This window comes from Rhinatrema bivittatum, chromosome 9 (assembly GCF_901001135.1).
Source record: "Rhinatrema bivittatum chromosome 9, aRhiBiv1.1, whole genome shotgun sequence".
Taxonomy (NCBI): Eukaryota; Metazoa; Chordata; class Amphibia; order Gymnophiona; family Rhinatrematidae; genus Rhinatrema; species Rhinatrema bivittatum.
The window spans coordinates 222,561,100-222,582,491 of record NC_042623.1 but is presented as its reverse complement, the minus strand read 5'-3'; the positions used below and the strand labels follow the sequence as shown (position 1 = coordinate 222,582,491).

The 21,392-nt window shown below is 49.4% G+C and overlaps 1 protein-coding gene across 3 annotated transcripts in view; it reads left to right on the top strand.

The window, feature by feature from the left end:
* Window positions 1-13,480: 13,480 nt before the first annotated feature.
* The window catches only part of EPHB3 (EPH receptor B3), a 549,940-nt gene continuing 542,028 nt past the window's right edge, over window positions 13,481-21,392 (top strand). Inside the window, exon 1 of one of the 3 annotated variants that reach the window (XM_029615678.1) lies at window positions 13,481-14,244. In XM_029615678.1, the coding sequence (XP_029471538.1) occupies window positions 14,190-14,244 (55 nt within the window). In that variant the 5' untranslated portion in view covers window positions 13,481-14,189. The remainder of the gene's footprint in view (window positions 14,245-21,392) is intronic. The other 2 variants (XM_029615676.1, XM_029615677.1) reach the window with 2 other exon arrangements.

Below are 21,392 nucleotides of genomic sequence, written 5' to 3'. Positions count from 1 at the left end.
TATACAGGGCAGATAACCAACCTAAATACGAGCCCGAGAAACCATACTTTTCCAAAACCCAAAACAAGTACTCCCAAGAGATAGAGTCAAAGGCTTTTTCAGCATCGAGACTCAATATAATGGCCTCCTCTGGCGATTGGTAACTAAGTGCAGCTATAAGACGGCGAATGTTTCTCACCCCCTGGCGCCCCCGCACAAACCCCGTTTGGTCCTCATGTACCAAAGCAGGGAGGATGGCCTGTAATCTGGCAGCCAAGACGGAGGCGAGTATCTTAATATCCACATTAATTAATGAGATGGGCCGATAGGAGCCCACTTCTAGGGGGTCCTTCCCAGGTTTAGGGAGGACCACTATGACCGACCGATTCGCGGCATCCGATAGGGGCGGACCCTCCAATAAGCTATTGTAATATCCCTGTAAGGGGGCCAAAATGGGGTAACCCAAAAGTTTATAATACTCCGACCCAAACCCATCTTGGCCCGCTGCTTTACCCAGTTTGAGACCTTGAATTACAGAGTAGATTTCCTGAGTAGAAATGGGACAATTTAACGCTAAGAGGTCCTCTGGTTTTACACTAGGCCAGCATTGCCCCTGAAAGAGGGCCTCCGCCTCCTCCCCAGACATAGTTTTAGCACCATAGAGCTTTGTAAAGTACTCCAGGAATCTAGTCTCAATCTCAGTCTGGCTCGTACGATGCATCCCCTGGCCATCCCGGATCCCCGGGATAGACAATCTGTCACCTTTGGGTCTTATCAAGTGAGACATGAGTCGGCTGGGTCTGTTACCATATTTGTATAATTGGTATCGATAGTACCTCAGGGATTTAGATGCACGAATATGCAATAGATTATTAAGGGCAACGCGGGCCATATCCAGGGAAGCCTTATCCTCAGGCTGCATAGTTTCCTTATGTAAGAGCTGCGCAGCCTGAAGTCGTGTGGTGAGCCGGAGAATTTCCGCATTTCTTTGCTTATTTTGTTTGGCCACATAAGCAATAATTGCCCCCCGCATCACCGCTTTCCCCGCCTCCCACAAAATCCCAGGGCCAACAGCCGGCATTTGATTATGTGACAGATAGTCCGCCCAGCTGTCCTGTAGGTATTTTTTGAAAGTGTTATCAAAATATAGGTTCAGGCGCAGACGCCAGGAAAACGGCAGATGGGAACTACGTCCCCAACTCAATGTAAGACTGATCGGAGCATGATCTGTCAATACAATCGGGTCAATAGTAGCTTCCACTAACTGGGGGAAACATCTCTCAGAGAGCAACAAGTAGTCTAATCGAGAGTACGTCTTATGGGGATGAGAATAGAAAGTAAAATCCCGTTCCTGGGGATGCAGCACTCGCCACGCATCCAAAAGCTGCAGTTTATGACATAAAAGGTTAATACCTCTATCCGCATCCGTTGGTGACAACAGTTTGGGGGGTTTAGTATCCACACTTTTATTTGCCACCACGTTAAAATCCCCCCCCACTATGAAACTATGGTCAGAATATTCCATAAGCAGTTTAATCAAAGTGGCAAAGTACCCAGGCGCATACACATTAGGGGCGTAAACGTTGCAAAAAACTACTTTCTGTTGATACAGTGTTCCCGCCACCAAAACATAACGCCCTTCAGCATCCTGACTTAAGTGGGTGAGTTGAAATGGCAAGTTCTTATGCAGCAAGATGGCCACCCCCCTCTGACGTCTGTTATAGGAAGAGTAATAACATTGGCCAACCCAGTCGCGCTTCAACTTAACATGTTCCACATCCCCCAGATGAGTTTCTTGCAGGAACGCTACTTGCGCCTTCATGCGTTTAAATAGCGTATTAAGCTTAGTACGTTTGATCGGGGAGTGAATTCCGTCCACATTAAGGGACACTATTTTAACCTGCGCCATAATGAGGCAGAAAAATCTGAACAGAAATCAGGGGCCCCGTAGGGCTCCAAACGACATGTCCAAAAAGTGTCCCCTGGAGTCCATTTTAATCATCATCCTCCAGAGATCCCCCAACGTCACATTGGTTGCGTCCACGGCCTCTAGCCTTGTGCTATCAATGCTAGGTATTAGGGTACCCACTTCTGTTCCTTGCTGTCTTAGCTCTGAACAGAGGGGCCCCGCAATGTTCGGTGGTTGAAAAACAGATTCAACAACACTTACTGCTGCAGTTCCTATGATGGCTTCTCCTGATATTCCTGGTGGGGGCTGAAGAGGTGTTGGCCCTGTGCCGGGACTTAAAGAGACTTCTAAAGAGTCCCTACCACCGTCCCCTTGTGGCGATATCCTGTAGATGTGAGCGTCCATAGGCCCTGATCCTTGTGGTGCCGGAGAGGATGTAACTACTTTGGCTTTTCTTTTCCGCCCCATACAGCTCCAATACAGTTCCTGGCGATCCAAAGCGATCAAAGTCGATCTAAGTCGCGAGCACACTGAAGGGGCGTGCGCGGCTTAGGTGATGCGCCGGCGGCTGCGGTGCGCCGCAGTCCCACAGTCTTTTAAACATGCGGTCGCTGGCAAATCATGTCACTGGCAGAGGCCCACAGCTGCAGCAGATCTTTAATGCTCTCCGCCTCTTCACACCGGGCTGCCTGCGCCGGCTCCTTCTCTCCCTCCTCCACAGCGGATCAGGCCCCGTTTCTCACCGCAGTCCCGCGGTCTTTTAAATATGCGGTCGCTGGCGAATGATGTCACTGGCAGAGGCCCACAGCTGCGGCAGATCTTTAATGCTCTCCGCCTCCTCACACCGGGCTGCCTGCGTCGGCTCCTTCTCTTCCTCCTCCACAGCGGATCAGGCCCCCACAATTGACTGTCTTTAACGATATATTGTAACTGAACCTTTGGTGGCACCTGTTAGAATGTACTATAGTACGCATTCACCTACATTAATTTATGTGCCTACATGTAACCGTTGCCAGCCCGGCCCATCTACCTTGGGGCCAGCCCACCTACCTTGGGGCCGGCCCGGGCCGCTGGCACATCTCTTCATCCGGCAAGGCCCGGCCTAGCCTCTGCCATGGCATTCCCTCCTCAAGGGAGACGCCGTCGATCCTCCGTGCTTGGCCCCTCCCCCTAGACACGCAAGCGCAAAGGCTCTAGATTTAAAAGGCCCAGTGCGGGAAGACGAAGGACAGCCCAGAGATGACATCAGATGCTGCAGGGATATTTAAACCCAGCTTCCACCTCTGTGCCTTGCCTTGCAATGAGGTTCACTCTTTAATTAGAGTCACTAGTTGCTGCTTTGGACTTCGGATTCTGACTACTGGCTTCTGATTCCTGGCTTCTGATTACTGGCTTCCGACTACTGGCTTCTGACTTTGGCTTGTCCACTGTCTTCTGATTCCGGCTTTCGTCCACTGGTTCCTGACTCCGGCTCTCACCCAGGAGGCCTCTCCTAAGTCCAAGCGGCTCGGGTCCTCACGAGATCCTCTTGGGGGGACCGCGGGCTTCCAGTGGTGAAAATCCCTTCAGTCTCCAGCCCTGTGCCGCCTCCCGGCTTTGACTTCCACTGTGGGTCTTCCCACAGTGTGTCATCATCTGTCCCAGCCGGCTCAAGGGTCCATGAACCCAACAGTTTGCAAGGCCATGGACCTGGCGGATATGGCGGGCCTAAAGGCCATCCCCAGAATCGCCCGTTTGCAGCAACAGCAAGTCTGCCTGGATGCTCTGATGGTGACTGTAGACAGACTAGCCAATCGTATTGATGGAACACCTGCACTTGTACCTCCTGCACCAGTTGCCGCGGCCGATCCTGGACTAGCGATGCCCACAGAGCTGCCGGAACCCTCACGGTACTCGGGGGAAGCGAAGTACTGCCGCGGATTCCTCAGTCAGTGCTTCATCCGATTCAATCTGCTGCCTTCCCAGTTTTTGACGGATCAGATTAAGACCAGTTATATTATTTCTTTGTTGGACGGGAAGCCCCTGGCCTGGGCCTCTCTGCTATGGGAGCATAAAGATCCCCTTCTAGGGAATCTGGAACAGTTTGTCTCTGCCTTTCGACATATCTTCGACGAGCCTTCTCGCAGGCCCACTGCCGCCTCTGAGTTACTTCAGCTACGCCAAGGCAACCGGTCCCTTGCCGAGTATGCGGTGGAATTCCATACCCTGGCAGCTGAGCTAGACTGGAGGGATGACAGCCTCCACGCATATTCTTGGAAGGTATCTCTTCTAGACTCCAAGACGAGCTAGTGGCGAGGGATCTCCCGGATGACCTGAACAGCCTGATTGATCTGGCTGGACGAGTGGACCGCTGTATCCAACTCCATTTTCGGGAAGGAAGGTCTGGTCGTAAACCCAGTAACTCTGGGTCTACATTTCCCCAACCGGTACCCTCCTCCTCTGCCTCTCTCGGAGACCAAGACATAGAGTCTATGCAGTTGGGTTGAGGTCCAATCTCGCAGGAAGAGAGAAGATGGCGCCGCGCTCAAGGTCTGTGCCTATATTGCGGTGGCAAGGGGCACTTCCTAGCCCGATGTGGTGAGCAGCCGGGAAACGCCAGAACCTAGGGATCATTGGGGAGCTGACCCTAGGTAATACATGTTTCGCCTCCTCATGTACTGTACCGGTTAACCTCGTCTACCCTGGGGATACGTTCGATACGCTAGCTTTGGTCGACTCCGGAGCCGGAGGGAATTTCATCCTCGCAGATCTCGTCCAGCATTTGCAGATTGGGGTCCAACCCCGAATTCCTCCTATCCGGGTATCTTCTATTCACAGTACTCTCCTTTTGGGGAGTATTACTACCTGCACCAAGCCCTTTGTTCTTCGCACCGGCCTTCTGCACGTGGAAGAGATCTCTTTCCTTGTACTGGAGAAATCCATGCATCCCATCGTCTTGGGCTTACCCTGGCTGCAGAAACACTTCCCAGTCATATACTGGGATACTCCAGATTGCATCTTGGGGCCTGTCTTGTTTTGACTCCTGTCTGATGAATATTCCTCGTCCCAGTGTGCCTCTCTTGACCACACCCATGGCACTCCCGCCACAGTACCAAGACTATGAAGATGTATTCTCCAAGAAGAAGGCTGAACTTCTTCCGGAACACCGGCCCTTTGACTGTGCCATAAACCTGGTTCCTGGCACTACGCCTCCCAGAGGGTAGATTTACTCTTTGTCGCTTCCGGAAACCCGGGCTATGTCTTCATATATTGAAGAGAACTTGGACAGAGGTTTCATTCGGCCCTCTAACTCCCCTGCCGGGGCCAGATTCTTCTTTGTGGCCAAGAAGGATGGGTCACTCCGACCCTGCATCGATTACCACGGCCTCAACGCCATCACGCGACGGGACAGGTACCCTTTGCCTCTGACTCCAGAGTTACTAGACCGGTTGCAAGGAGCGAAGATCTTTACCAAGTTGGACCTCCGGGGTGCCTACAATTTGGTACGGATACGACCCAGCAACGAATGGAAGACCACCTTCAATACTAGAGATGGGCACTACGAATATTTGGTCATGCCCTTTGGTTTGTGCAATGCCCCTGTGGTCTTTCAAAACCTCATGAATGAGGTCTTGAGGGATATGTTGCATACCTTGGTTATAGTGTACCTTGATGATGTGTTGGTATATACTAAGGATTTGTCCACGCACCATGTACAAGTGCGGCAAGTACTACAGAAACTTCGGGACAATCATCTCTTTGCCAAGTTAGAGAAGTGCCAGTTCGAGCAGGAATCCTTGCCATTCCTCGGATACATTCCTCGGATACATTCCTCGGATACATGGGCTTTCATATGGACCCTGAAAAAGTGGCGGCCATTCGGGATTGGCCACAGCCGCTAGGTGTCAAGGCCCTACAATGCTTCCTGGGCTTCGCCAATTTCTATCCTCAGTTCATACCCCATTATTCCCGAATGGTGGCACCGCTTACGGCCCTTACCAGGAAGGGTGCCAATGCGAAGAATTGGTCCCAGATGGCAATAAAGGCTTTCCAGAAGCAGAAGGAAGCCTTTCTCCTTGATGTCTGTCTCCACCATCCAAATCCGCAGCGTCAGTTAATTGTGGAGGTTGATGTATCTGATTTTGCGGTAGGGGCTGTCTTGAGCCAGTAATCCACGAAAGGCAAACCCCTACCATGTTCTTAATATTCCTGGAAATTCTCTCCGGCAGAGAGAAATTATAGTATCAGTGATAAGGAGCTCCTGGCCATCAAGCTTGCGCTGGAGGAGTGGCGTCAATGGCTGGATGGGGGCTCAATACTCCGTGATCGTCTATACGGATCACAAGAACCTGGAATCCTTGTGCCAAGCCCAATGCCTTAATTCTCGACAAGCCCGATGGTTGCTCTTCTTTAGCCGGTTCAATTTCCTCCTCTGGTACAGGCCAGCCTCCAAGAACATTAGAGCGGAAGTCCTCTCACACATGGCTGAAACAGAGGATACCCCGAATCTGCCCCATTATATCCTCGATCCAGCCAAAGTCCTTCTTGCAGCTTCAGAGGTGGTTCCTATGGGTAAGACGGTCGTACTCGTTCGCCTGCGCAAGAAGGTGGTGTCATGGGCTCATGACTCCTTGACCGCAGGGCATTCCGGGGTCGCTTGGACTTTGGATCTGCTGACCAAATATTACTGGTGGCCTCAGGTAAGGAGAGATGTTCGTCTTTACGTCAGCTCCTGCCCGACCTGTGCTCGACAAAAGATGCCGACGGGTCACCCGTGGGGGCTCCTTCAACCATTGCCTATCCCCACCGAGCCATGGACCCATTTGTACACCGACTTCATCGTGGACTTGACACCTTCAAAAGGGAAAACAGTGATATCGGTCACGATCGACAGGTTTTTGAAGATGGCCCACTTTGTCCCCCTCACTAAGTTACCAACGGCACCTGAGCTCGCTAGCCTTTTCGCCCAGCACATCTTTTGCCTACACGGACTTCCTCTCCATATTGCCTCCGACCGGGGCTCACAGTTCATGGCTAAATATTGGAGAGCACTTTGCAAGATATTTGGGGTCCAGTTGGACTTCACGACCGCCTTTCATCCCCAAGGCAATGGCCAAGCGGGGCGCACAAACTGGACCTTGAAAGCTTTTCTCCGAGCCTTCGTGGGAGACCTACAAGATGATTGGGTGGCTTTACTCCCATGGGCAGAATTCTCCTATAACCACCACAGGCATTCGGCTACCGGTAGGCCTCTCTTCCAGGTAGTTTATGGGAGATGTCTCCGACCTCCTTTGTCTTTGCCATTGGCAATCCCATCACCAGCCGTGCAACTCACAGCCCAACAGCTACACAGCCTCTGGGGCTCTACTCGGGAGAAACTTCAACGCACAGCAATCACGGCTAAGAGGTATGCGGACCGTCTGCGAAGTTCAGTTCCAACATTCCTTCCCGGGGACAATGTATGGCTAAATACCAAACACCTTCGCCTGCTGGTTCCTTCGATGTGCTTGGCCCCGAGGTACATTGGCCTGTTCCCAATTATGGAATGGGTGGGTGCGGTCTCCTACCAGCTCTGCATCCCCTCTATGCTCAGGGTTCATAATGTTTTTCATGTCTCGTTGCTTAAGCCGTTGGTCTTGTCCGTCTTCCATAATAGGATCCCTGAGTCCGCCACTCCCGCAGCCCAGGAGGACACAGTCTACCAAGTAAAGGACATCATGGATATACGGTTCCACCATCGTAGATGGGAGTACCTCCTTTCCTGGGAGGGCTATGGCCCCGAAGAGAATACGTGGGAACCGGACTTGAACATCCTAGACAAGGGGCTGCTCCGCCAGTTCCTCTTGGATCATCCGGCTAAGCCCAAGCCCCCGGGAAGGGGGCGTGGGGGGGGGTACTGTTACGGTCCCGGGCCCTGCCCCGGTCCCTCCACCTACCTCGGGGCCGGCCGGGGCCGGGCCACTGAAACCTCTGTTCGGCCGCCAAGGCCCGGCCTAGCCTCTGCCGCGGCGTTCCCTCCTCAAGTGAGACGCCATCGATCCTCCGTGCTTGGCCCCGCCCCCTAGACGCGCGTGTGCGCAAGGGCTCTAGATTTGAAGGGCCCAGCATGGGAAGACGAAGGACAGCGCAGAGATGATGTCAGACGCTGCAGGGATATTTAAACTCTGCTTCCACCTCTGTGCCTTGCCTTGCAATGAGGTTCACTCTTTAATTAGTCACTAGTTGCTGCTTCTGACTACTGGCTTCCGACTACTGGCTTCTGACTTCAGCTTCCGACTACTGGCTTCTGACTTTGGCTCATCCACTGGCTTCTGATTCCGGCTTTCGTCCACTGGTTCCTGACTCCAGCTCTGGTTCCTGACTCCAGCTCTCACCAGGGGTGAGCAGCTTGGGTCCTCACGAGCTCCTCTCGGGGGGACCATGGGCTTCCAGTGGTGAAGTCCAGTTGGCCTCCTGGCTTCAGCACTACTCTTCTCTATTCTCTGGAACTCCTCTTCAGACACCGACCCATAGGAGACCGCATGTAAGTCCAAGCAGCTTGGGTCCCCACGGGCTCCTCCTGGGGGGACCTCGGGCTTCCAGTGGTGAAGATCCCTCCTGTCTCCTGCCCTGTGCTGCCTCCCTCATTCGACTTCCACTGCGGGCCTTTCCACGGTGTGTCATCATCTATCCCAGCCGGCTCAAGGGTCCACGAATCCAACAGTTAAAATGTGTAACCTGTCATTAAAATCATTCATTGTACCTGAAGACTGGAGGGTGGCCAGGGTAACCCCAATATTTAAAAAGGGCTCCAGCGGTGATCCGGGAAACTATAGACCAGTGAGCCTGAATTCAGTGCTGGGAAAAATAGTGAAAACTATTCTAAAGATCAAAATCGTAGAGCATATAGAAAGACATGGTTTAATGGAACACAGTCAACATGGATTTATCCAAGGGAAGTCTTGCCTAACAAATCTGCATCATTTTTTTGAAGGGGTTAATAAACATGTGGATAAAGGTGAACCAGTAGATGTAGTGTATTTGGATTTTCAGAAGGCATTTGACAAAGTCCCTCATGAGAGACTTCTAGGAAAACTATAAAGTCATGGGGTAGGAGGCAATGTCCTTTCATGGATTACAAACTGGTTAAAAGACAGGAAACAGATAGTAGGATTAATTAAATGGTCAATTTTCTCAGGGGAAAAGGGTAAACAGTGGAGTGCCTCAGAGATCTGTACTTGGAGTGGTGCTTTTCAATATATATATAAATGATCTGGAAAGGAATACGACGAGTGAGGTTATCAAATTTGCAGATGATACAAAATTATTCAGAGTAGTTAAATCACAAGCGGATTGTGATACATCACAGGAGGATCTTGCAAGACTGGAAGATTGGGCATCCAAATGGCAGATGAAATTTAATGTGGACAAGTGCAAGGTGTTGCATATAGGGAAAAATAACCCTTGCTGTAGTTACACAATGTTAGGTTCCATATTAGGAGCTACCACTCAGGAAAAAGTTCTAGGCATCATAGTGGATAATACTTTGAAATCATCGGCTCAGTGTGCTGCAGCAGTCAAAAAAGCAAACAGAATGTTAGGAATTATTAGGACGGGAATGGTTAATAGAACGGAAAATGTCATAATGCATCTATATCGCTCCATGGTGAGACCGTACCTTGATTACTGTGTACAATTCTGGTCGCCGCATCTCAAAAAAGATATAGTTGCGATGGAGAAGGTACAGAGAAGGGCAACCAAAATGATAAAGGGGATGGAACAGCTCACCTATGAGGAAAGGCTGAAGAGGTTAGGGCTGTTCAGCTTGGAGGAGAGACGGCTGAGGGGGGATATGATAGAGGTTTTTAAGATCATGAGAGGTCTTGAATGAGTAGATGTGAATCGGTTATTTACAGTTTTGGATAAAAGAAGGGCTAGGGGGCATTCCATGAAGTTAGCAAGTAGCACATTTAAGACTAATTGGAGAAAATTATTTTTCACTCAATGAAGTGTAAGCTCTGGAATTTATTACCAGAGGATGTGGTTAGTGCAGTTAGTGTAGCTGGGTTCAAAAAAGGTGTAGATAAGTTCTTGGAGAAGTCCATTAACTGCTATTAATCAAGTTTACTTAGGGAATAGCCACTGCTATTTTTTGCATCAGTAGCATGGGATCTTCTTGGTTTGGCCTCTGTTGGAAACAGGATGCTGGGCTTGATGGACCCTTGGTCTGACCCAGCTTGGCAATTTCTTATGTTCTTATATATTTGTATTTTTCTGTTTGTTCAGTATTCCAGAGCTGAGGCTGATTTCTCAGACTTTACATTTCATTTTTGTCTGTATGTTTGTTACTAATTTGTAGTCCCTTATTCTGTATTAGGTAAGGTTCTGTCTGTGTTGCACATGTGGGACAGATGTGTAGTATTTTGGCTAGTGTGTAGTTTCTCAGTAGGGATTTGTAGCAGTTTGGTTTGTTCTGTTTGCTCACTACATAGTGCATTCGTGTTCTAGGGCTTTGTGTAATGTTTGCCTTTGCTGCATTTTTTAGGTTGCTGCTGTTTGAATCCTGAGAGTTATTGCTGTTATAGTATGTAATGGGAAGGTTCTAGGTGTTGCTTTTTTGTTTTTGTTCGGATTTGTCTTACTTCACAAAGGGGTAGATTTTAAAAAACTACACCCGCGCATACTTTTGTGCGCATGACCGGTGCAAACAAAAGTATGCCGGATTTTAATAGATACGCATGTAGCCGCGCGTATCTTTTAAAATCTGGGGTCGGCGCGTGCAAGGCCACCCAAAATCAGCAGCCTGCGCGCAGCGAGCCGCGCAGCCTGCCTCCGTTCCCTCCGAGGCTGCTCCGAAATCGGAGCGGCCTCAGAGGGAACTTTCCTTCCACCCCCCGCACCTTCCCCTCCCTTTCCCTACCTAACCCAACCCCCATCCCTATCTAAACCCCCCCCCCCTTTGTTCGGCGCACGATTCCCCGGCCTGGGAGCGATTTCGGAGGCCTCAGCTATGCCCCTGAAACGTCCCCAGGCCGGAACCACGCCCGCGGCCCCGCTCCCGATGATGTGCCGTGACACGCCCCTGACACACCCCCCAGGAAAGCCCCGGGACTTACGCGCGTCCCGGGGCTTGTGCGCGCCGTCGAGCCTATTCAACATAGGCTCGGCCCGTGCAGGGGGAGCTTGGGGCAGGTTTTTGGGGGGTGCGCGCATATCTTTCGCGCGTACCCCTTTGAAAATCTGCTCCAAAATGTTTGGCATTGGAGGAGTTTGTTTTGCTGTCAGTGAGGTGGTATCAGCAAATGAATATATATATATATTTTTGCAAGTCCTAGCTCTGTTCTGCATCTGTTGCAAATCTTAAGTTCTTATAATGTTGATTATGATTATTGCTGTTTTTTGATAGTTATGATATTCTCTGCATTTTTGAAAACAATACATTTATATTTGTTTTATTATGTTGTGTTCCGCGGTCCCCCTACCTTGCCTGCGATGGCGAACCGCCACGGGAGTCCCGGGGGAAGGTCCCGACTTGAGGCCCGTTGCTCCGGCATGGGTCCCCTGCTGCGCGCCACAGGGGGAGCCGTCCCTGCTCCCCCCTCGCGGCGTCCTTGGCTGATTTAAAGGGACCTGATCCCTTTAACCAGCTGCAGCTGTTCCCTATTAGCCAGAGCAGGGGAAGTATAAAAGCCAGCTTCCTCTGCTCATTCCTTGACTTGGCAACGTCCTTCGTTCGTCAGGTCTGCTTGCTTCGGTGAGTCGTCCTGTGCTTTGCATCCGTTCCTGTGTTATCTTGGTGTTCCTGGTTCCTGACTTCGGATCGGCTAGCGGTGATTCCTGGTATTGACTTCGGATTGGCAAGCGGTGATTCTCTGGTGTGTGGCTTTGGACTGGCAAGTGGTGATCCCTCGGTGTGTGACCTTGGACTGGTAAGCGACTTCCCTCTGGCACTTGACCTTGGACTCCTTCTTGATGCCGTCTTCAAGGGCCTGCCTAAGTCCCAGCAGCTCGGGTCCCTACGGGCTCCTCCCAGGGGGACCGCGGGCCTCCAGGGGTGAAGCTCCAGTCAGCCCTTGCACCGAACTCCTTGACCTCTCAAAGGTCCACCTACGTCCCAGCAGTCTGGGTCCCTACGAGTTCCTCCTGGGGGGACCACAGACTTCCAGTGGCAAAGACACAGCTCCTCTCCTTCTCATCTCTGCATCCGCCCCCACAGTCACCTCAGTCTGCAGTGCTGAGGGTCAGCTGGTCACATCTCCTGCTCTGCCTCGCCACCCGACGGGAGAACCTAAAGATCGTCTCCTAAGGTATACCATCCTCCCGTCGGTCCAAGGGTTCATGAGCCAAGCATAACATATTATATAATTAGATCTGATGTTTCTGTTAAACTTCAGTTACTTTTTACATAGGGGCGGATTTTAAGAGCGCTGCTCGCGTAAATCCGCCCGGATTTACGCGAGCAGAGCCCTGCGCGCCGGTGCGCCTATGTTCAATAGGTCTACTGGCGTGCGCAGAGCACCGGGACTCGCGTAAGTCCCGGGGTTTTCCGAGGGGGGCGTGTCGGGGGCGTGGCCGAGCAGCGTGCCGTTTTCGGGGCGGGACGCGGCGTTTTGGGGGCGGGCCTGGGGGCGTGGCCGCGCCCTCCGGAACTGCCCCCGGGTTGCGTCTAGGCGCGCCAGCGGCCCGCTGGCGCGTGGGGATTTACTTCTCCCTCTGGGAGGCGTAAATCCCCCAACAAAGGTAGGGGGTGGGGGTTTAGACAGGGCCGGGGGGGTGGGTTAGGTAGAGGAAGGGAGGGGAAGGTGAGGGGAGGGTGTTAGCGAATTCCCTCCGAGGCCGCTCCGATTTCGGAGCGGCCTCGGAGGGAACGGAGGCAGGCTGCGCGGCTCGGCGCGTGCTGGCTACACGAAATCAGTAGCCAGCACGCGCTGGCTTTGCTGCACATTTTACTTTCTGTATCGCGTGGGAATAACTAATAGGGCCATCAACATTCATTTGCATGTTGCGGGCGCTATTCGTTTCGGGGGGCTTGGCTGCGCGTTTTCGACACGCTATTAGCCCAAACGTGGGCTAACAGTGCGCTCTGCCGGAGCGCACTGTACTGTATCGGCTTGTATGTTTCTAACTGCTTGAAAGAAATTCTTGTCCTCCACAGTTTATGCCTTAGTAAATCTCTTAGTTTTAAAATGCCAGCAGATTCTGTATCGTTTTTTTACGGTTCAAATCAGTAATTAATAAGATGTTACACAAGCGTCATGACCCTTTTAAAATCTGGAATAAGGTAGGCTCAGTCCTTAGAGGGCGCGCTCTCCCAGGTAGAGTCAAAACCCGGTTCAGATTAACATCTTCTCCGCCCAGGTTCTCACTTGACCAATCCATGAAGCCTGGGCGGTTCTGTCTCGCCAAAATTCCTGATGTGTGTTCTGCCCATTTTAATTCACCTTTTCTCCTTCCCTTTCTAGAAGGAGGGAATCTCATTGATAAAAGTGGGCGGGGTGTTCTGGTAAAAGATAATTGTGGAAGCGTTTTAGATTTAGGAGGCGTGGCTATTGCGGAGGCTCGCAGTGAAAGTACCTTGGGTTAGGGTGGGTGCGGCTGGCGGCCCTGATTGGCAGGTAAGCTCCGCCCTGTCTGAGCCGGAGCTCCGCGTTTCAACCCTAGAGCACTCAGCACAGGGTGGGCAGTCTGAGCTGCAGGATTGGAGTGGGGAAGTGGTGGCAGACCGTAGCCGAACCGATTCCCTGTAATCAGGTGACCCGAGACAACATTATACGTGACACGGGAGTGTGGAAACCCGGAGCAGCGCTGCTTCCAGACAGACAGCTGCAGGAGAATCCGGATCTGTGTACCCGGGAGAATCAATCTCCGTGATCCATGGGAGGATCCAACGCCGTGTATCTGTAAACATCCAGCTCAGTGTATTAGGGAAAATTCGGCTTTGTGTGCCCAGGAGAATCAGACTTTGTGTACCGGAGAGGATCCGCCTCCGTGTCCCCTGGGACAATTCGTTTTTGTGTACCGGAAAGGATCAGGCCTCGTGTACCTAGAGAGGATCCGACTCCGTGTGCCCGGGAGAATCGTGCATCGTGTACCCGAAAGGATCAGGCCTCATGTACCCGGGGACGAGCTGAGTCCGTGTGCTGGGGGTATCAGGCTCTGTTGAGCAAAGAGGATCCAGGGTCTAGGTCCTTGATCTTCCGACACTTTTGCTGCTGTCTTCCCGTACTTTTGGGCAGGATTGTGTCCGTTTTCCGCTGGTTCGTGACTCTTCTCGGATTTCATTCTTTTTTTCTTCTGATATTATCCCGGATCTCCCCGGGTTCAACACGGATTTGCCGCTGGAATGGTCCCGCTCTTCGTTCTACTGCTGTTGCTGCCTGCTGGCCGAGCGCTGGAAGGTGAGGAGGGAATAGAAGAAAGGAGAGTAAAGCAGTGAGATATACAAAGGAAGAGGAGGGGGCAGGCAAGGGAAAGGCGAGGTGGAGAGAGTTTTTAAAATGCGCAGTACAAGAGAAGAAAGATTAGAAAACTTAGAGAATGGCTGTTAACGTTGGTATTGATAAAATAGGTGTATTATGTCATAATATATTTTATTTAATACTATTATATTGTTTTCTGATTTATGAGCGTTTTTCACCAGTATTCATAGCGATATCCAGTGGGTAAAAGAAAAGATTCAGTAACATAAGTCAGAGCTCAAAATCCATGAGCTTGATAAGGCCAGGAAATAATTACAGTAAAGTTTTTAGCCATTGGTTTGAAAGTTAGTGAAATGTATTCTGTAAGTCTGGCATGGGAACCTGTGGAGCGTCTCTGGAGGGAGTGTGAGGGATGGGGCTGTATGTGAATCGGAGTGAGAGAATATTCTCACTGCCTGTATTGTACAGGTATACAGTATCTGTGGCAGGAGTGGCAGGGTGTGCTGCAGAGTGACTCAGGGGAGGGGACTCTGAGCAGTACTGCCTTACCTGACTGCTATGTGCCTTTTGGACGCTTGGATGCTAATGAGATTGGTACACTCAGGAAGTGGGGACATAGGTGATTGTGGGAGAAATCCATTCGTGGAGCCTTTAGTGTATTTTTGGGACCTGAGCTGAGACTTTTGCTAGACTGAGGAAAGATGTAATTGTACGATTAGAGAGAGGCCAATTGGAGAGTAACCGGATGTACTAAAGGATCAGAGGTGGAAAACAATTTTAAAAAGTTAGGCATCAGCTAGCATTTTTGGGAACAGGACAGTTATAACGAAAAAAAAATCCTTTTTTTCCCCTTTTTATTTTTTATTGATTATATTTTGTGTATCTTTTTGGGTTAGATTGCTCACTTTTATTTTTTTATTTTTTTGCTGTTTTGAGAATAGTGAGTTATTGGGGGTTCTTTTTTTTTAACTTTACTTTCCATTCTGTCTTTCACTCTCTGCTTAACCAGCTTGCGTTTCTCTCTCTCTCTCCCCTTCAGGTCCCACTATCATTACCCTACTCTTTCTCAGGCTTTGTCCCCATCTTCCTCCAGGTAGCCTAAGATGAGATATGCTAGAATTGTATGTTCTGCTCAGTCCAGCAACCAGTCAGGGGCTGCTCCATAACATTTCCTACTCTCCAGCAACATGGCTTGGGCTGCAGCAGTATTTCCTCCTGTGATGGCCTCTGCAGATGCCCATGATTTTAACACCAGTGTAAGGATTTTTTTTTTTTTTGTAAAATTCACACAAAGGTGCAGAAGTGTGGGCATTTTGCACAAATCTTTCTTTTAGCAATAACACCTTTTGTGAAAACATTTTGCAGACTTGCACTTTCCAGTAGTAAACATTTGCATGCAGTTCACTACAATAAAAGTGTATTCAAATGGCGCATGTAATGAGCTGCTGCAATGCAAAATCATGCAAAGCTGCTCAATGTGCAATATAGCAAAAAAAAAAAAAAAAAAGGTGCATGAAAACAGCTTCACAGGCTTGTTTCCAAAAAAGGTGTAGTCTATTTCCGGCTGAGCCAGAGGGTGGTAGCGCATATGAACCCCGTGGTGATTTAAAAGGGCCTCATGGTCCATGCGAGGTGCCCCTCCCAAGTGTTATTAAAAGTCCCTGATGACCTTATTAGGGCCCCCGAACCCGCATGCCTTTGCCACTTAGGGGCCAAAAAGTCATAGCCCCATGTCAAGCCTTTGCTCCCCAGAGTGTACAGAACTCCAATTAGGAGTTTCTCCTGAGCCCCCACAAGCTTATCTGATAACTGTGAAAGTCTTCTGGGGATAGGAGTGATTCGTACTCCTACCGCATCCGCACCTGGTTTCAAAATGGCATTGGCTGGCTGCAGGAGCTCCTTTGATAACGTGCAAAGGAGATCCTGAGTTCAGCGGGAGCCATTTTGGAACCGGATATAGACAGGGCAGGAGTGAATGTGGATTGCTACTGCCCCTGAAAGACCACTGAAGTTATTAGGTAAACCTTTGGGGGTTCAGGAGGTGGTGGAGGGGGTGACCCTTAATTAGGTTTTCTTTTATTTTTCAGTAGCAAAGAGGTGGGGACTGTGGATCTTTGACTTTTTTTGACTCATGGCACTGAAGTATTGTCAGAAAGGGCATCAGGGACTTTTAATGACATGGGAAGCTGTGAGCTCATTAGCATCTGTAACCAAATTGCATGTTAAATGCCTCCTAATCTGGGATAAATACTGTGATTTTCCGAGTCTTAAAGAGCAAAGACTGCTTACCCTACCTAAACGGGACTTCTTGAGGATGGTGGTGATTGTTTTTTGTTTTTTTTTTAAGAAAAAAAAGGCAGATCGGTCTAAACAAGAGTTTATTTTGACAGTTGATATAGTGGCTACTGCAAAAATAACAGCTGCTCAGGAGTACTAAGGTTTCTTTGTCACCTAAGCAGTGGTCCAGGAACCCCCTTTTTAAAGAGAGATAGTAATCATTGACCAGAGGATCCTTTCCCTGTGTCCCAAGAGAAGAGAGAGGGAATGTGGCACCAAGAAGATACTTAATCCAGGAACAGAGAGAGAGCATAAAGTTGGAAGTTCTGGTCCCTGGAAGCCCAGAGAGAGGGAGCGTCAGGGCCAGTGAATCATATCTCTGGGAGCATAGAGCGAGGGAGCATCAGGGGCCGGTGAATAGGATCTCTGGGAATATAGAGAGAGGGAGCGTCAGGGGCCAGTGAATCAGATCTCTGGGAGCATAGAGCAAGAGAGTGTCAGGGGCCAGTGAATAGGATCTCTGGGAATATAGAGAGAGGGAGCGTCAGGGGCCAGTGAATCATATCTCTGGGAGCATAGAGCAAGAGAGTGTCAGGGGCCAGTGAATAGGATCTCTGGGAATATAGAGAGAGGGAGCGTCAGGGGCCAGTGAATCAGATCTCTGGGAGCATAGAGCAAGAGAGTGTCAGGGGCCAGTGAATCGGATCTCTGGGAATATAGAGAGAGGGAGCGTCAGGGGCCAGTGAATCATATCTCTGGGAGCATAGAGCAAGAGAGTGTCAGGGGCCAGTGAATCGGATCTCTGGGAATATAGAGAGAGGGAGCGTCAGGGGCCAGTGAATCAGATCTCTGGGAGCATAGAGCGAGGGAGCGTCAGGGGCCGGTGAATAGGATCTCTGGGAATATAGAGAGAGGGAGCGTCAGGGGCCAGTGAATCAGATCTCTGGGAGCATAGAGCAAGAGAGTGTCAGGGGCCAGTGAATAGGATCTCTGGGAATATAGAGAGAGGGAGCGTCAGGGGCCAGTGAATCATATCTCTGGGAGCATAGAGCAAGAGAGTGTCAGGGGCCAGTGAATCGGATCTCTGGGAATATAGAGAGAGGGAGAGTCAGGGGCCAGTGAATCGGATCTCTGGGAGCACAGAGAGAGGGAGCTTAAGGGGCCAGTGAATCGGATCTCTGGGAGCACAAAGAGAGGAAGCGTCAGGGGCAAGTGAATTGGATCTCTGGGAGCACAGAGAGAGGGAGCGTCAGGGGTCAGTGAATCGGATCTCTGGGAGCGTAGAGAGAGAGAGAGCGTCAGGGGCCAGTGAATCGGATCTCTGGGAGCGTAGAGAGAGAGAGGGAGCGTCAGGGGCCAGTGAATCGGATCTCTGGGAGCATAGAGGGAGAGGGAGCGTCAGGGGCCAGTGAATCGGATCTCTGGGAGCATAGAGAGAGAGGGAGCGTCAGGGGCCAGTGAATCGGATCTCTGGGAGCATAGAGAGAGAGGGAGCGTCAGGGGCCAGTGAATTGGATCTCTGTGAGTAGAGAGAGAGGGAGCATTAGGGGCAAGTGAATCAGATCCCTAGTAGCAGAGAGGGAGCATCAGGGGCCAGCCAATCAGATCTCTGGGAGCACAGAGAGAGGGAGCGTCAGTGGCCAATGAATTGGATCTCTATGAGTAGAGAGAGAGGGAGCGTTAGGGGCAAGTGAATCGGATCTCTGGGATATAGAGAGAAGGGCATGTTAGGGGCCAGTGAATCAGATCCCTAGTTGCAGAGAGGGAGCATCAGGAGCCAGAGAATAGGATCCCTATTAGCAGAGAGAGTGTTGTGGGGGGGCCAGTGAATAGGATTCCTAGTAGCAGAGCGAGAGCATAGGGGGCCAATGAATAGGATCACAAGTAGCAGAGAGGGAGCTTCTGGGGCTAGTGAATCAGATCTTTGGGAGCAGAGAGAGAGCGAGCATTGGGCCAGTGGGTCTGATCCCAGCAGCAGAGAAAAGGGAGTGCAGTTGTTTCAGTTTTGAGAGATCATTGATGAGCATAGATTCGGGGGCTGTAATTGTTTTAAAGTTTGTTATATTAATTGATTGGTTTCATTGGTCTTGATATATACATATACATGCTTTTTTATGTAATACTGTTACTATGTAAGAGTTAGTTATAAGTTTCTCTGATTACAGTGGCAGGGTGCATATAAATTATTTCTATAAGTAAGTGTGGGGCCAGTGTATCTGGTACCTGCCAGCAGAGAGAAGGAGCCCTGGATATTCTGTGAGTATGGATGAGAGTAGTAAGAGAGCTGGGAAACCTGTTCTACAGGTCTGCTATTGTAGTCTGGGCCTCTATTGGACAGGATACGGAACATTGTTTCCTCAGCTTAACATGTTAAAATTAGGTCTCATCAGCTTAATCTTACACACATTCTTGCACATTTCAGTTTGCATTCTGAAAATGGATGAGAAATCAGAAAAAAAAATTAAATACTATTTTATTTTACTAAAAATATCACAGGTTTGTTTTGATCTGTTTTCATAAGTGACACTCTGAGTCTCAACACATGTAGATGTTTCACTGGTGATGGTATCAGTCACACCCTAAATACTAAACCTGCTGGTCTGTTTAGGTCTACACAATGCCTTCACTTTCTGACATCTCTGGACACCACAAGCCATAGAGGTAGCATAGGTGTAACCTATACAGAGAGACAGTTACGGCCCTTACAGCCTTAGTTTCCACAAAGGCAGTGGGGTGACCTGCCCATAGTGCCAGCTCTGACTCTAACAGCAATGGTAGGAGTCTATTAGGCTTCCAAGAATGCATTGGGTAACCTGCTTGGACTCACCATCATTAAAACTCAAAATTTAATGAGTATGGGGAAGTCTGATGTTTTGGACAATGGCTTCACTAGTTTTGGTGGCTGTGGGGAGAGCATTGGTCTTGTCATCTTGCTCTATAATAATCTGAGCCTTCTTGTCGGATTTCGCCCCCTAGATGTCCCACTGCACTTTAAACTTTCATGACAAAGATAGAACTTCCTATCTTCCCCCACTGCCCTCTTTTTCTCTTTCTGGAAGGCACTGTCATCATCAATATATGTTGGGATTCTGCCTGCGGGCCTAGCCGCATGCAATAAGAACATAAGAACATGCCATACTGGGTCAGACCAAGGGTCCATCAAGCCCAGCATCCTGTTTCCAACAGTGGCCAATCCAGGCCATAAGAACCTGGCAAGTACCCAAAAACTAAGTCTATTCCATGTTACCGTTGCTAGTAATAGCGGTGGTTATTATCTAAGACAACTTAATAGCAGGTAATGGACTTCTCCTCCAAGAACTTATTCAATCCTTTTTTAAACACAGCTATACTAACTGCACTAACCACATCTTCTGGCAACAAATTCCAGAGTTTAATTGTGCGTTGAGTGAAAAAGAACTTTCTCCGATTAGTTTTAAATGTGCCTCATGCTAACTTCATGGAGTTCCCCCTAGTCTTTCTATTATCTATTATCCCTTACCTCCGACAGCAGGCCGCCGCCAACGCGGTCCTTTGCGTGGCCTAGAGGCCGCTGCTGTGCCGGTGCTTCTGCGGTCCTAGCGCCGCCATCTGGACTGCTGCTCCTGCTTCTTCGTGGTTCCTAGCTGCTGACGGGATTTCCTCTTCGCGTCATGGGGTGCCACTACCATTACTGCCTGAGCGTCAGGGAAGCCGCTGTCTATCTTCTTCACGGCAGGAACGCTGCCAGCACGGCCTCTCGTCTGTCTTCAGCCTTGCTGCTTCATCTTTTTTTTTTTTTTTTTTTTAAATTATCTTTTATTAGGAACCCCCAAACAGAGAAATACAACCATGATTAACAACAAACCAATAACAAAGGGCTGAGTTCCATATTTTCCCCATTTTATAACCACCCCTCCCATCCCCCCCCATCCCCTGTGCCAGTAGAAAGAGTCCATAATAAGTCCACGCTGCTTCATCTTAGGCATGGGCGTGCGCCTCTCCTATACATTTAAAGGGTCAGTGGCGGGAAAAGCCCCGGGACCCTCAGCAGTGATGTCATCAGCGTGTTCCTGCTTCAGCCCTATAAAAGGGCCCTGTTTTAGTTCTTCAGGGCCTTCGGATCGGGTTTGCACAGCGTCTGTGTTCTTCCTTCCGATCCAGTCTTCCGTGGTCTCCTGTGCCTTGATGGATCTTCGTTCCATGTTCTTCGTGTTCCTGAACTTTGTCTCCTTGATGTTCCTGGTCTCGTCCCTCGTCGGAGCTCCCTGTCGCCTGATGTTCCAGATGTCCCAAGTCCTGAGGTCCAATAAAACAAATCTGAAGGCGGTCCCACGTAGCCAAGGCAAAAAACAACAAAGGGACAACCTTATGCAGTGGAAGAATTTTATTTCAATTGCCCGACTCCGGCCGAGTTTCGCCACTTAAGGCTGCATCAAGGGCTTAAAATTTAAAAATATTAAAATTACAAAATCAGAAGTATCAAAACATAAACATATATCTAATTCAAAACAATATATATATATGTGAAATACATATTACGTTAAATCACAGTTGGTAGATTATAGAACATCAATACTATGTAGCAAAGTGATGTACAATCTAAATACACAAACAAATTAGACATAGTCAAAAGAACCATTTTATAGTAAGAAAAAGACTAAAATAACAAATATCCAAAAATATAAAAACCAAAATGATAAATATAAATAAGCTTCCCTATATAAATATATATACATACAAAGTTTTTTAACAAAAAATGATTACCTGAATTGTGTAAGTAGCTCTTCACTGTTGTTTGAGTACAGTGTGTCAATCACAACACTGATTCTGTACAGTCATCAATTTTGAAAAATAGAAAACTATAGAGACTA